Source organism: Gigantopelta aegis, chromosome 8 (genome assembly GCF_016097555.1).
Source record: "Gigantopelta aegis isolate Gae_Host chromosome 8, Gae_host_genome, whole genome shotgun sequence".
Classification (NCBI taxonomy): Eukaryota; Metazoa; Mollusca; class Gastropoda; order Neomphalida; family Peltospiridae; genus Gigantopelta; species Gigantopelta aegis.
The window spans coordinates 42,341,003-42,354,479 of NC_054706.1; the positions used below are offsets into that span (position 1 = coordinate 42,341,003).

General features: G+C 35.7%; 1 protein-coding gene across 1 annotated transcript; it reads right to left on the minus strand.

Moving 5' to 3' along the window:
• Positions 1 to 971: 971 nt before the first annotated feature.
• On the minus strand, positions 972 to 12,960 carry LOC121380134 (substance-P receptor-like). Its single transcript, XM_041508914.1, has 3 exons — positions 12,608 to 12,960; positions 9,224 to 9,374; positions 972 to 2,718 (listed from the first exon to the last, which is right to left on the minus strand). The coding sequence occupies exons 1-3, from the start codon at positions 12,922 to 12,924 to the stop codon at positions 2,488 to 2,490; spliced, it is 699 nt and encodes a 232-aa protein (XP_041364848.1). The 5' UTR covers positions 12,925 to 12,960; the 3' UTR covers positions 972 to 2,487.
• Between the last annotated feature and the right edge of the window lie 517 nt (positions 12,961 to 13,477).

Genomic DNA, 13,477 nt, shown 5'->3' on the forward strand with positions numbered 1-13,477 from the left:
TGACGCATCACGTGGTCGGCCTTGATCAAGAAAAAAAGTCGGCACATTGATTTTAAAAAATCGCCACTTTTACAATTTTGTAGCCAATTTAATAAAACAATCGCCTAATTTATTTTACATAAATATTAATTAAAAACGTGTATTTTTATACTTTTATATGTATTACATCAAATACATGGCAGATGTCTAAACATTTCAAGCACATTCATCTCAAAATTATTACTTGTATCCAGGAACCTGTCGGCTGTCTTTTCAATTACATTCACCATCTATGAGTCCACATAAATTGCTACGTATGTACTCTTTCAAACTATATATTAGTGGGGGAAAATTCGAAAAAGAGAGAAATTAATGCATCAAAAAAAAAAAAAAAAAAAAAATTCTAGGTAAGGTCGGGTTCCCGAAAAAATACAAGTTTAATTTTTATACGTAAAACAAAACATGTTATTGAATATTTTTATATTTAGAAAAAAAAAATTTGCTTGAGCAGGGATGGGTTTCGAACCCCTCCCAAAATTAGCAGTACAGCCAGGTCGGTTCCAATGTAAACGAGTCTGGTTTGGCAATATTTCTCAGTAGGAGAATTAAGCCAATTTTTTTGGTTTAAATTTTGGCATCAGGTCGAAAAGGTTAGGTGATTTGGCGATCATGTTGAACGGTTCGGCCGAATGGTTAGATTTGTTTTTGTAAATTTACCTCCAATGACTATCCAATAATAAGATTTACTACCACTAATATTTTTGATTCAGGATTATACAAAGCGTTATATTGCATTGGTCAACAGTAAGATGCCATATTCGTCAAGCCTGATTGGTGATTCTTTTGTTTTTTTACGAGGGTGGACAAGAAAAGAAAACACTATCAAATGGAACTCGTCAGAATCTGATGTCAAGCGCTCGGACAATAACGACAATGACATTTATTCTCATAAACCGCAAGCTTATAGAGTAGAGAAGAATGAAATACGCAATGCAACGTGCTTAGGTGTCTGGTGCTGGATTATGTTTATATAACAATGAACATAAACAAAGAATAATAAAACAAATTCATGCATTATTTGTCCAATCGGAGATTCGATAACGTGGCCAGACAGATCAGAAGGTCAGATAATGGTTGAAATTAATCATTGTTACTGGATCCCTAAAACTGATACCTAAAAGGAAAATCGCCAGACATTCGCCACATTGATTATTTTATCGCCAGGCCGAGCACTGCGGCATGGTACCACTCAACACAATTTAATAGTATTATACGTCGGACATTATGGTTAGGATAATGAGAAAAGAAACCCGCTGCTGTTATACCATGGACTACTTACAGGAAAAAAACCCATCCAATTTTTTTTATATGTACTTTAATATACCAGTCGTGGGGCAATGGTTGTGACGAAAAAATATCAAAATAGCTACACAGTGATAATACAGTTAGAGATTTTGTTGTAATAAGTTTGATTTTGTTCCTAGTGTCTTCACCAATGTTATAGTAGTCAGGGAACCAAAGCTGAATTTTTTGTTCACGGTTCACCCTTTTTGTTTCAAGTTTATTATCTCTAAATTTATGAAATGTTAGTCTGCTCTGCACATTTTAAACAGGGCACCCTAGAAATTTTTAAAACTTGTTTTTAAAAAATGTTTCAAAGTGCTTTTAATACAGTATGACATTTATTCCAACTGGATTTGTGTGCCAGAATGGATTGTATTGGCCTACGTTATCAATTAGTGTGCTGATGTCAAAAATATTATGTACCATTTTTTACCAAGGGTTTAGCCGCCATTTTATTATATTTTTTAATATTAAATTATTTTATGAGTGTTCAGAACCATTATTTTTCTAATTCTGTTGATAAATTGTGATGTAAAGGAGCCTCAACGTTAATGAATGACATGCTAAGAATGAGTTTCAGGATGAGTGGCTTCAGTAGTCCAACGATTTTGAATTGAAAAATTCCCATTTTAATGTATTAATCATGTTGTATTTACTGTTTTTAGCATACAAACACCTGCAGTGTACAAAGTCAACAAGCAGATTTGACCAAATTGTCCGTAAGCATTAACTAAATCACAACTGGATTCAAGACTTGAAAATACTAACAACTTTTCCTCGCAGAGTGGACAATTAGTCCTTTATCGTTTGAGTGTATGTTTCTACTCTTCAACAGTATTAGCAAATGCACTCTCGATGAGAATACCATCTAAGGAGAAGAGTGACTGGTGGGTATATTCAGTGCATCTACATTTTGTATCATTGCAGCAACTTATCCTACAATCTTGAGTTCTTTGATAGCTTGGTCGAGTGTTTCATCCATAATTGTGAATGGAATGTTTTAAAAAGTCCTAACTTTTCACAGTTTTTGTGAGTGCTCTTGGGCACCACGATTTGGGCAAGATCCCAATTTCCCTCTTTGCTGGGCTACCTGGGCTAATTACGTTAATTATTATTCATTAGTGATTAATGAGACAGAAGTCCGTGTAAATACACCGCGTTGTGTTATACTGCAGCACTACCTTGCTGTATTTGAAATAAAGGCGCCACCCTGGATGGTGTGATGTTTCTGCTACACTTGACATAAGACAATATGGCTTTGAATTCTTCCCTGAATTGACTGTTGTATATGACGTAGAGAAACACATTGTACACTGCACTGAACGCCGACAGGGCGATACGTATAAGATTGACTGGTTGTCCAGACTGGTTCACATCGTCAAGGCCGACCACTTTCTGTAAGAAATAACATTATATTTTAATCTTTATAAAACAAACACATCCAAACACAGGTTCACCTAAAGTTCTCGACAACAGAGAGTCATCCACAGTGGCATGGATGCAGCATTGTTCTTATCCTAAAACACCAAAGGGATGGGCGGGGGGAGGGGCTGTAAAACGAATACTCGTTTCTCACGGTGTCGCGGTATTTGCATTTTTCGTAGTTTTGCACGCGCAAATCCGCCTGATAGCAAATTTAATTAAATAAACACGTTGACCGATGGTACTCTGTCAAGTCTGTGAAGAAATTTGAAATAATTTCAAATTGTTTTAAAAATTATAAATTTTTTACCGATTCCTCACAGAATTACTAATAGTGTGATTTTTTGACACCCGTATGTTTACAAAAATCCCCAGTACCTGCAATGCAAATTTAAAATATTATTGCTTGTGATACAATACTATTGTCAGGTCGTTGACAATCAAAATGAGACTACGTATGGTGACATGTTTACTATTTTTAGAATGCAACCGAAGAAGAAATATATCGGGAAATTTAAGGGTCCAAAATATATATTTAAAAACATGAAAATACCATTACACTTTATCTCGACAATCAGGATATGCGAGAGGCTGTTGTACTTTTGTGAAATGGGCAGAATATAACTTATTGTCTTAAGTGGACACATGTCAGCCCGGATATTTTGATCATACGTTCGAGTGATACGGCACAGGCGAGTTTTTAAATGCGCTCTGTTTTACACAGAAATAAACTGTTTTTCTTAGGGAAACTGTAGACATGTAGCTGAAATGAACAAACGAAAGGTTTCAACCGAATTTTAGGATTTTTTTGTGTTAAAAATTTTGTTTCTTCAATTTTACTGTAAATTTGTGAATAAAAGCTACATATTTAACCATTCAGGTGAATTGTATACCATATTTTAGAGTTGCCGCGATATCATGAGAAGCACTTCGAAAAAGTCTGCAACGGAAGGGCACACTTCCGCCAGAAATATTTATTTACAAACAGGATATATATGCAAATATATGACGTGTAGAACATTGACATATTAGGTAAAATCCAACGAAAGTATATTTACGTTGATGTATGTAGGTATATTGTTTTATTTCTGCACTATATCATTAAGTACCGCGATACCGTGATACCCCAGTAAATATGGTAAGCGATAAGGACATACTAACTTACACTAACACTTTTTGAAAATGTTTAGACGGGACAGCAGGCCCGTAAAAACTAGGAATGGGAGAGGACGAATATGTAAGGTTTTATTTTGTCATACTCTATATAAATAAAGGTCATAATATAGCTGGTGATCCCCTCTAATATGGAGACTGCGTTATCCCCCGACTTGAGATTGTGCCACCTCTTCAAATAGCGTTCCTACGGGCCTGGATAGTTGCCCCCTGCCTCTTAGAAGCTATGTGACTGCAGCGGTGGTTACAGGGCAGGACAAATAGATTTGGTCGCGGGTGGGTGTTGATACACGGCTACCAATCATTTAGACGGCCCCAATGACATGAGGCGGAATGCCAAGCGAAATTTGAGGGAGGTTTGGAGTGGGATGAAAATTAATATATAATAAGATTATAACTGTCGCAAAATTTAGAGGGCCCTAGATCCGCCTCTGATATATTAACATAACATAATTAAGGGCTGGTCCACAGTTGATTGGGCTAGTCGGCACCGTAATTACTATTTTACACTTGCATGCATAGTTTAAATACATTTTATAAAAACATGTCGTTCCCCGTCATATGATCAGTTCTGAAGGAAATAATAATAACAAAGCACTAACAACAAAAACACATTTCAAAATAAAATAAACACTTTTGAAGATGTAACAAAAGTGAATAAAAAGTGTATACATAAATTGTATAAATAATACATTGTTTTCATTCCTAATATATGATATTGACATTACCGAAACAATAAGCTCTTTATTATATTTTTGTATAAACTGTATAAAATTCCAGTCAGCCATCGATCGATATTCAAATGACATGAATATGTGATGCGGTGTCGTATTGAATAGGAACGACGTTGGATATCCTTATAGTCCGACAGCGAAACACTAAACCACAAATTAAAGGTGTTAAGTTTATTTTGTTGCTGATTATAGTTGTTTAGGACATCAATTTCACAGATCTGAAGGATGACGTCGTGCCACCTTTCGGCATTTTGAGATTTTAAAGTGTATATATTTAACCATTTTACTGACAGTAACTGGTAATATTGTTTAAGTAGTAGATACAAAACTAGGAAGGATTCGTGAAAAATGTTCCGGGAATTAAGTTTTAAAATGTGTTCTAGATCACTCAGACCTGCCGACCTAAATAAGTTGGGGTTACCCTTCTAAGAAACTAGGCGTGGCCCACAAAGTGCCCTTTTTCAAAATGGCCGACATTGTAAATCTTCACTAATCATTAAAAGCGACAAACAATATGTTGTTGCTTCAAACCTGGCAGAAAGTTAGAAACAAATATTGGAAACCATAAACTAACAAAGTTTGACATTTGAATATACGGGCATGGCTAACAGAGTTTTTTTCAAAATTTATCGGTTCTTTGCGTATTCTTTTAAGTGCGATATACTAAATTTTGTTTATACGCAATGTCTTGTGATTTAGCTAGCTTGGTTTCCTTTCAAATATAATATGTATAAGCAGATCTTTGCATTATATTGTCATCACAAATTTGTTCTTAAGAACGGCCGCCATTTTGAGAGATGGCAATGCTCGTAGTCGGCTGCCTTGCATAAAAGTCTGTAAACTAAATACACATGTATGAGTAATCTGAATTTGGTGTTTCAAGCTTTTTCCTTTATAATTATATGTGATGCATATTGCACACTCTAAACATCGCATGTTAAGAATGATTATATGCCGCAAGGACCGGTCAGGATTTCTAAATGGTGTGTAGTTGGGTTAAACTATACTTAGAATATTGAGAAAGAAAGAAAGAAATGTTTTATTTAACGACGCACTCAACACATTTTAATTACGGTTATATGGCGTTAGACATATGGTTAAGGACCACACAGACATTGGGAGAGGAAACCCGCTGTCGCCACTTCATGGGCTACTCTTTCCGATTAGCGGCAAGGGATCTTTTATATGCACCATCCCACAGACAGGATAGCACATGCCACGGCCTTTGATATACCAGCCGTGGTGCACCGGCTGTGACGAGAAATAGCCCAATGGGCCCACCGACGGGGATCGATCCCAGACCGACCGCGCATCGAGCGAGCGCTGTACCACTGAGCTACGTCCGCCCTTAGAATATTGAGAAGTCGCTATGTAGTCTGTTGTGTACTTTATATTTAATAACAAAGTTCAGACGTTATAACTGTAGAAATTAAATGTAAAATATGTTGTTATTTAGGTGGGGGTGGGGGGGGGGGGTGGGTGTGTGTGTGTGGGGTGGGGTGGGGGGTGGGGGCAACCACACTGTCGTTGAGTCTTCTACATGACAGGAAAATATAAACTGGTGGGAAACAAAGGTGTGATTTGGGGGAGCAATATCCCATGCTCCTCCACCACCATTTTTATTGCTTGTGATTGCTAATATCGTCTCAGGAGCAGTATTACAAGTATACTATATTCAGTGATCAGGGTATGGAACACTGCGGACTCGACACCGTTTGGGCCTTAGGGTACACACTATTTGATAACAGATTACAATACTTGCTCTACAGTTGATTTCAGGCCTGGCACAGGTGAATCTGCTTACAAAGTCATTGCTTCTTGAACCTTTATAACTAGATGGATAATCTTTTTTATCATATAATATCTTACATTTTCAGTGCAATCAAAATATGTAATATTTTTCAGATCAACTAAACACATTTCAATGGATATTTTACACTGAAAGCTGTCCAGCGTTCAGAAAACTAAAAACGTTATGCACTAGTTTATTTTGATGTAAGGGCATCCAAAAAGACACCACGTCACATATTCTTACGTCATTTGAATATCTATTAATGGCGGACTGGAATTTAAGTTGCGTGTACAGTTTACAAAAACATGTTGTATTAAAGGGACATTCCCGAGTTTGCTGCATTGTAAGATGTTTCCGACTAATAAAATAGTTCTACGATTAAACTTACATATTAAATATATTTTCTTGTTTAGAATATCAGTGTCTGTATATTCAATCTGTTTCTGGTCGTCTTAATATTTGTAAGAAGCCCAAACTGGATTTTGTCTTCAGTGGTACAGCGCTCGCTCGATGCGTGGTCGGTGTGAGATCGATCCCCGTCGGTGGACCAATTGGGCTATTTCTCGTTCCAGCCACTGCATCAGGACTGGTATATCAAAGGCAGTGATATGTACTATCCTGTCTGTAGGATGGTGTATATAAAATATCCCTTGCTGCTTATCGAAAAGAGTAGCCCATGAAGTGGTGACAGCGGGTTATCCTCTCTCAATATCTGTGTGGTCCTTAACTATATGTCTCATGCCATATAACCGTAAATAAAATGTGTTGAGTGCGTCGTTAAATAAAACATTTCCTTCCTTTCTTTAGGAAATAAAATGAAATTTAACCTTGTACATATATTAGAACGATCAGAAACACGTTTAATATACAGTTCCTTTTCCTGGTTAGTCAGGTAGCCAAAACTGGAAAAGGACTCTGAAACAGGTTCAAGGTGAACCCCTCTGCTACACCTTTTATTTTGATATTTTTACATAGCTTATATATTCCGAATGAAGGATTGACTGGTCTGCAAGTCAGTTTCTAATGCGGCAATTTTTTATCATAAACATCATCTGAAAGTATGTAGACCATAGATTGTTCACATAATGAACCGAATAGTGATTATTTTCAAAAAAAATAAAATTAAATGATGTGTTTTAATATTAAGATAAAACACATAGCAAATATTATAGGGCGCATTTTAAAATTAAAATTAATTAAAAATAATGTGTACTAGCAAATGCGGCCGTTTTTCAAGATACTACAACACCGCCCCTCCTACATTTTAGATGCATTATTATAATGTTAGCAAGTCTTTACATTTAAAACATTTTGATATTATTTTTAACCCTCTTTGTTGAATACAAGTTTTCTCTGATTAAAATAAATACTATGATAATAACATTGTATGTTTTCCTTGTGTTGTTTTACCGGAATGTTAAATTAGTAACAGAAGTCACAGGTTGGCTTGTAGGCTGTATTTTTCTTTCCAACATGAAACGTAGTAATACAGATAATATAGGTCTCAGCTCTTGGGTGAATGACACACAGATCTCCCGATAGAGTTGACACTGCGACTGAGAACTTCAAGGGTACAAATAGCAGAGCTGCTCTCATTGGGTCTGTCTTTCATGTATAGAAAACCAGTATTTGTAAGCTACATAAATATTATATTTGTTGACACGTAATTGCCATGGTTTATATTCACTTACTGTTAAGCTGGGGGCAACAATTAAAATCCATAGTGTCCTTGCTTGCTTAATTTAGTTTCACACTAATTTTTATGTCAACAAAAAACAACAATAAACACCACACAAAACAACAAAATCCCCCCCCAAAAAAACAACAACAACAACACAACAACAACAAAAAAACCAACAACCCCAACACCATGAAAATTAATGGTCTAATTATTATGTATATCTTTCCTAATTTCTGACAATATCTTTCGCTTATCCTATCGAAAACACGTAACGCCATGATATATTTGTTCCCTTTCCAGATTTGTTTTTGACCATAGACTTTTTAAAAAGAAATATGAATAAATATTATCTTTATTTATCTATTAAATTAAATTAATAATTATTTAAAATACTGCTGTGCAAACATACTTGACAAAGCGAACCTTCTAAAAAATAAAACATTAATCGAAACCCAAGTTACATTTTAACATAACGACAGGACATTATGTCATCACTATTTAGTATGGTATTCAATCAGTTTTAGATATTCTATCGTAATTATACTGCATAACCATTTTTTTATAGGTAGAATTGTTTAAATTACTTTTTTTTTCAAAATACGATCAGATGTATTTGCAATTATCAGACTTAAACAGGAAGAAGCAACATTGGCCTCAATATTTTTAAACGTAATAATTTACAAGGGATATAACTGAATCATGAATTTGTTTATAACAAGGTAACTATGATTTCTATATTTTTACTGTAACTGAACTACATTGAAAATATTGCTTTTCACCGAATATCACCAAGAGGGGGGATTAAGCTCAGTCGTTTAGTACTTGCGTCGCAAGATCGAATCACCTAGGTGGATCCATTCTACTGATTGGGCTTTTTTCTTGTTCCAAGCAGTGCATCACAACTGGTCAAAGGCCGCGGTGTGTATTTTCTTGTCTGTGGGAAAGTGCATATAAAGATCCCTTGCTGCTAATGAAAACATGTAGCGTGTTTTCTCTGATGACTACGTGTGAGATTGACCACCTGGTTCATATCCGATGAGTAATTAATAAAATAAACTATTTGTATGCGAGGAAGTGTAACTTCAACTGCGTACTGACCGCGATGACGAGCAGTGCGAAGTATGGCGCCCACGACACTGCAAAGAGAGCTGTTGCTACTACCAACAAGTGTATGATCTTGATCTTCTTGGCCGCCACAATTCGTCTCTGGTTTGTCATTTCAGCTTCTTTGCCAATCTTCCAAATGAACCTGGGAAGGTTAAACAATGTAATTGAATTAAAACATTTACGGACTCACCTATATGGAATACAAAACCCTTGATCTATTGAAAATATCTGTATAATCTCGCACTGCATTGCAGAGAAACATATAGTTCTTTCCACAGGGAACGCTGCTTTTCATACTATGGAATTTACTACAAACTATTTATTTCTGAGCTGACTGTTTTCTAAATTGCACACATTTTTGGGGGGTCATTTCTAAAACATATTTACTTTTCTTCTTACGTCAAACCAAACTGAAATTATTTACAAAAACATTTTTTCGTAGGAGGATGGGACGGACTATATTTAATGAATTGTGATGCTGGCATCACTTTACATCACCCAATAATCCAAAATGATGCACACGCATTGTCAGTTTTGTGCGCAACATGAAAAATGTGCTGGTCATGTGACCATCCCATCATTAATACATTCATATGGATTATCCATGACATTAAAAAACCCCGAAAAATTAATAGCTTGGGGCGGAAAACAGACATGGAGCCAAAAATTATCTTTCTATGTGGCTTAGTTCTGGAATTATGGTAATTTTAAGGTAGGACAGTGGCTATTTTGCAAACCATATTGGGTTTTTTGATACACAAACTATATAAAATGTTATAAGTGTGTAATAGAAGCCGTAATGTTTATGACGATGTCGAATCCACCTTTACCATAATTCAATAATGTATCTGTTCATAAACCTGATAGCGTCTGTCATGTCTCATTGTCAGGTGCTTTGCCTACAAATGAGAGCTGAGCTTGACCACGATATATGATCCAACTCAGTCTGTAGGAGGAATGCCACTTTATGTCGCGCGCCAATACAGGCCTCCAAAACCTATATATTGCATCTGTAAACAAAGTGACGCCTGGAGGTGCAAACGAGTATTTTAAAAACGAATATGTCAAGCACGATACTTAAGTATTTTATAAACGAATATTTTAATAAACGAATATTGCTCGAATTATTTTGAGGGCGAATACCTTTAACAAAAATATGTGTGTTGGTTATTGTTATTCGACACGTCATGTTTAATCAATATGAGACAGTATAAGTAAGTACAATATGAAATCAACGAAAACAAAGGAGAAAAGGAAATGAAAATCCACCAATTAAAATTATTAACTTCACTACGGTATTAATTGTATTTTTAATGTATTATTTTTACCACATTCTAAGTGAAAAAGACTAATTTCATTACTTTATTACCGAGACTTTGTAGAAAAAGCTCTAAATATCGTCTATATGTACTAGACTAGAAAACGTTTAAAAGTTTAAAAGATGAATTATAACAACACTTGGGGCATTTAAATAATTCAAGGGTGCTGAATTAAAAAAACAAAAAACAACCCCAGCTGACATTGTCATTACTTATCCTTTAAAAATCAAGGTGGTATTTTGTTTTTCTATCACAAGCTACACCAGTAGTCCAGTCTGTCAAATGAAATGAGCTGTCTTTTCCTGTTCTCGTTTGTCACCATAGAGTTTGGTTTGTACGGTTGTTTCAATAGGCCACTCAGATTGTCTCAAACCTTGATAGGTTGGGCACTGCTGTAGGATGTGTTCCGTTGTTTGGTCTTTGAGTCCACAGCTGCAGGTTGGTGAAGGTGTTAGCTTGAACATGTTGGACATGTGAGCATTTAGTCTGTTGTGGCCTGTACGGAGTCTTAACAGAGTTAGTTGATCCACTCGGCCGAGAAGGTGATAATCATCCCTCACTGTCCTAGGCTTATTGGCTGACCTGATCAGGGTTTTCTTTTCTGAGAAGCTAACTCTAACGGTATGAAAGTTTTGTGTAAAACGAAACGAAAAAAACCCCAGCCGTAACAGTTACTTCTATGTAATAGTGTATGGAACCAAAATAAAAGCAATTCACATGATCCCAAACCCAAACAAACAACAAAATATAGGATTAGGCAAATTATAAAAAAATGCTATAAAACAATGCATTTAGTAATCCTGTATTTTTAATGTATTGGTTATTTCTGCGTTTATGCTACTTTTATGTAAATTTAATTGCTTAAAACATTGCAGACCAATCATATATCAATATTTATATATAAAAACATAGAAATAACCAATAATATTATGAATGTATCCCAATTAGAAGCGGAGAACTAAGATATTGCATTTCCTATTTCAGTAGCTTCATTGTGGCCATCTTGAATTTCTACACATTTCATAGAACCAGGGTAAAAGGAATCTTCATCCCACGAAACAAAGGTTTAGGCATTTATAATTAACAATGTCATCTAGAAATAATAATGCTTTTTCTTCAGTATTTCGTAACAATTTCTATTTCGTAACAGTGTGTTGATTATATCGGCAGCCATATTACATTTACTTTGTATAAACCTAATTAAAACACTTCAAAGGTAAACTATATCAATTCTTAGACACATAAAACAGGAATAACTATTAATATTATGAATGAACCTCAATTCGAAGCCAAGACATTACATTTAATATTTTAGTATATATGTGGCGACCATCTTGAATTGTCAGGAGTAAATAATGGAAGTATCAACTAGTAAGATATTTTGTTTGACCTCGGCATCCTCAAATCATGTAAGATCATCTGAGTTACGAGTTTAGGCACACAAGGCCCTGGAAAGAACGTTTTTTCAAAACTACTGACCTGTCTAATATTGATAACGTCAGTACTCAGACTACAGTAATTTTAAAGCTAAATTACTACCTGTTTCACTAATTATATTTCTACATTGTTAATTTGTTATTTCTAACTAAATTCTGAGAAAATACAGTTACTTTAATTATTTTTGCAATGTGTAATAGGTATATCATATAGTTAGGTACAGATTGCCTGGACTAATTACTGACTTTATAACTATAATGTACTAAATATCGAATTAAAATGTTATTTTCGAAGTATTATATGATAAACAGAATTCCTTACTCATGTTAAATACTGGTGTAAAAATCAACCTCGTCTTAGTTAATCGGCACAGCTTCGACAAAATACCGATTGTCATAAACTTGGTTGATATTTTCCATATTATAAACATTCGTGACGAATCTTCTATATCAGGTGAGAGGAGTTAAGTCACCATACAAAAATAATTATACTAAAATTAAAAGACTGGATGAATAGAACATATTTCTGGCATTCGTCCATTTATAGATATTTTTTTCTGACAAACTTGTGCCAGGAAAACTATCTAAAGAGGATTCGTCCGAGAAACTATTGCACTAACCTAACTACGACGACACAGTTGGAGATGATGAGTACCAGCGGTATGATGTAAGCAACGAAGACGAGCATCAGTCCGTTCACGACGGAGTATGTGACGGACCGCGTACTGCCGCAATGCACAAGCACGCCTGTCTGGTTCACACTGATATCCCTGAACTCACTGTACTCGAAGATGGTGGGGACGCACACGCAGAACGACCACGCCCAGATGACGGGGATGATTATTCTAAGAACCTTAACGGTGTGTTGTTCTTGTGAGAGCACAATCGCTCGCCGCCGCTCAAACGAGATGGCCACCAGAGAGTAGATTGAGACCATGATGCAGAACAGTGGAGCGAAATTGACAATGCTACAGAATGCGGCACCTGAAAGTAGAATACTCAACAAAATTAATCAAGGGCCATATTGAAAATACAGATTCTTTCTATGTAAACTAACGGGTGTTACATTATGGGTATTACAGTAGGAGCAACATACCATTAATTTCAGCTCTCAAATTTATAATAATTTATCCATCTCAATGTGTAAACCTAATCAATAACAAAGCGTCATTAGTCCCCTATCCGTTCAACCGAAGGAAACTACAGGTTTTGTCTCTGACAGTCCGTCAGTCCGTCCGTCCGTCAGTCCGTCAGTCTGTCAGTCCGTCAGTCAGTCTGTCAGTCAGTCCGTCAGTCTGTCAGTCCGTATATGCTTTTCCAGACGTTTGTTTTCTCAGTGCCTCAAGATAAGCTTCGATTTCATTTTTGAGTTGTGGTCTTTGAACACAGTTTTACGACTTTTATTTGCAATGCTTCAAGATAATGATGATCTTGAATTTTGTGTATCACATAGCGCTAGAGATCAACTTCGTATACCGTGGGGTATGGCC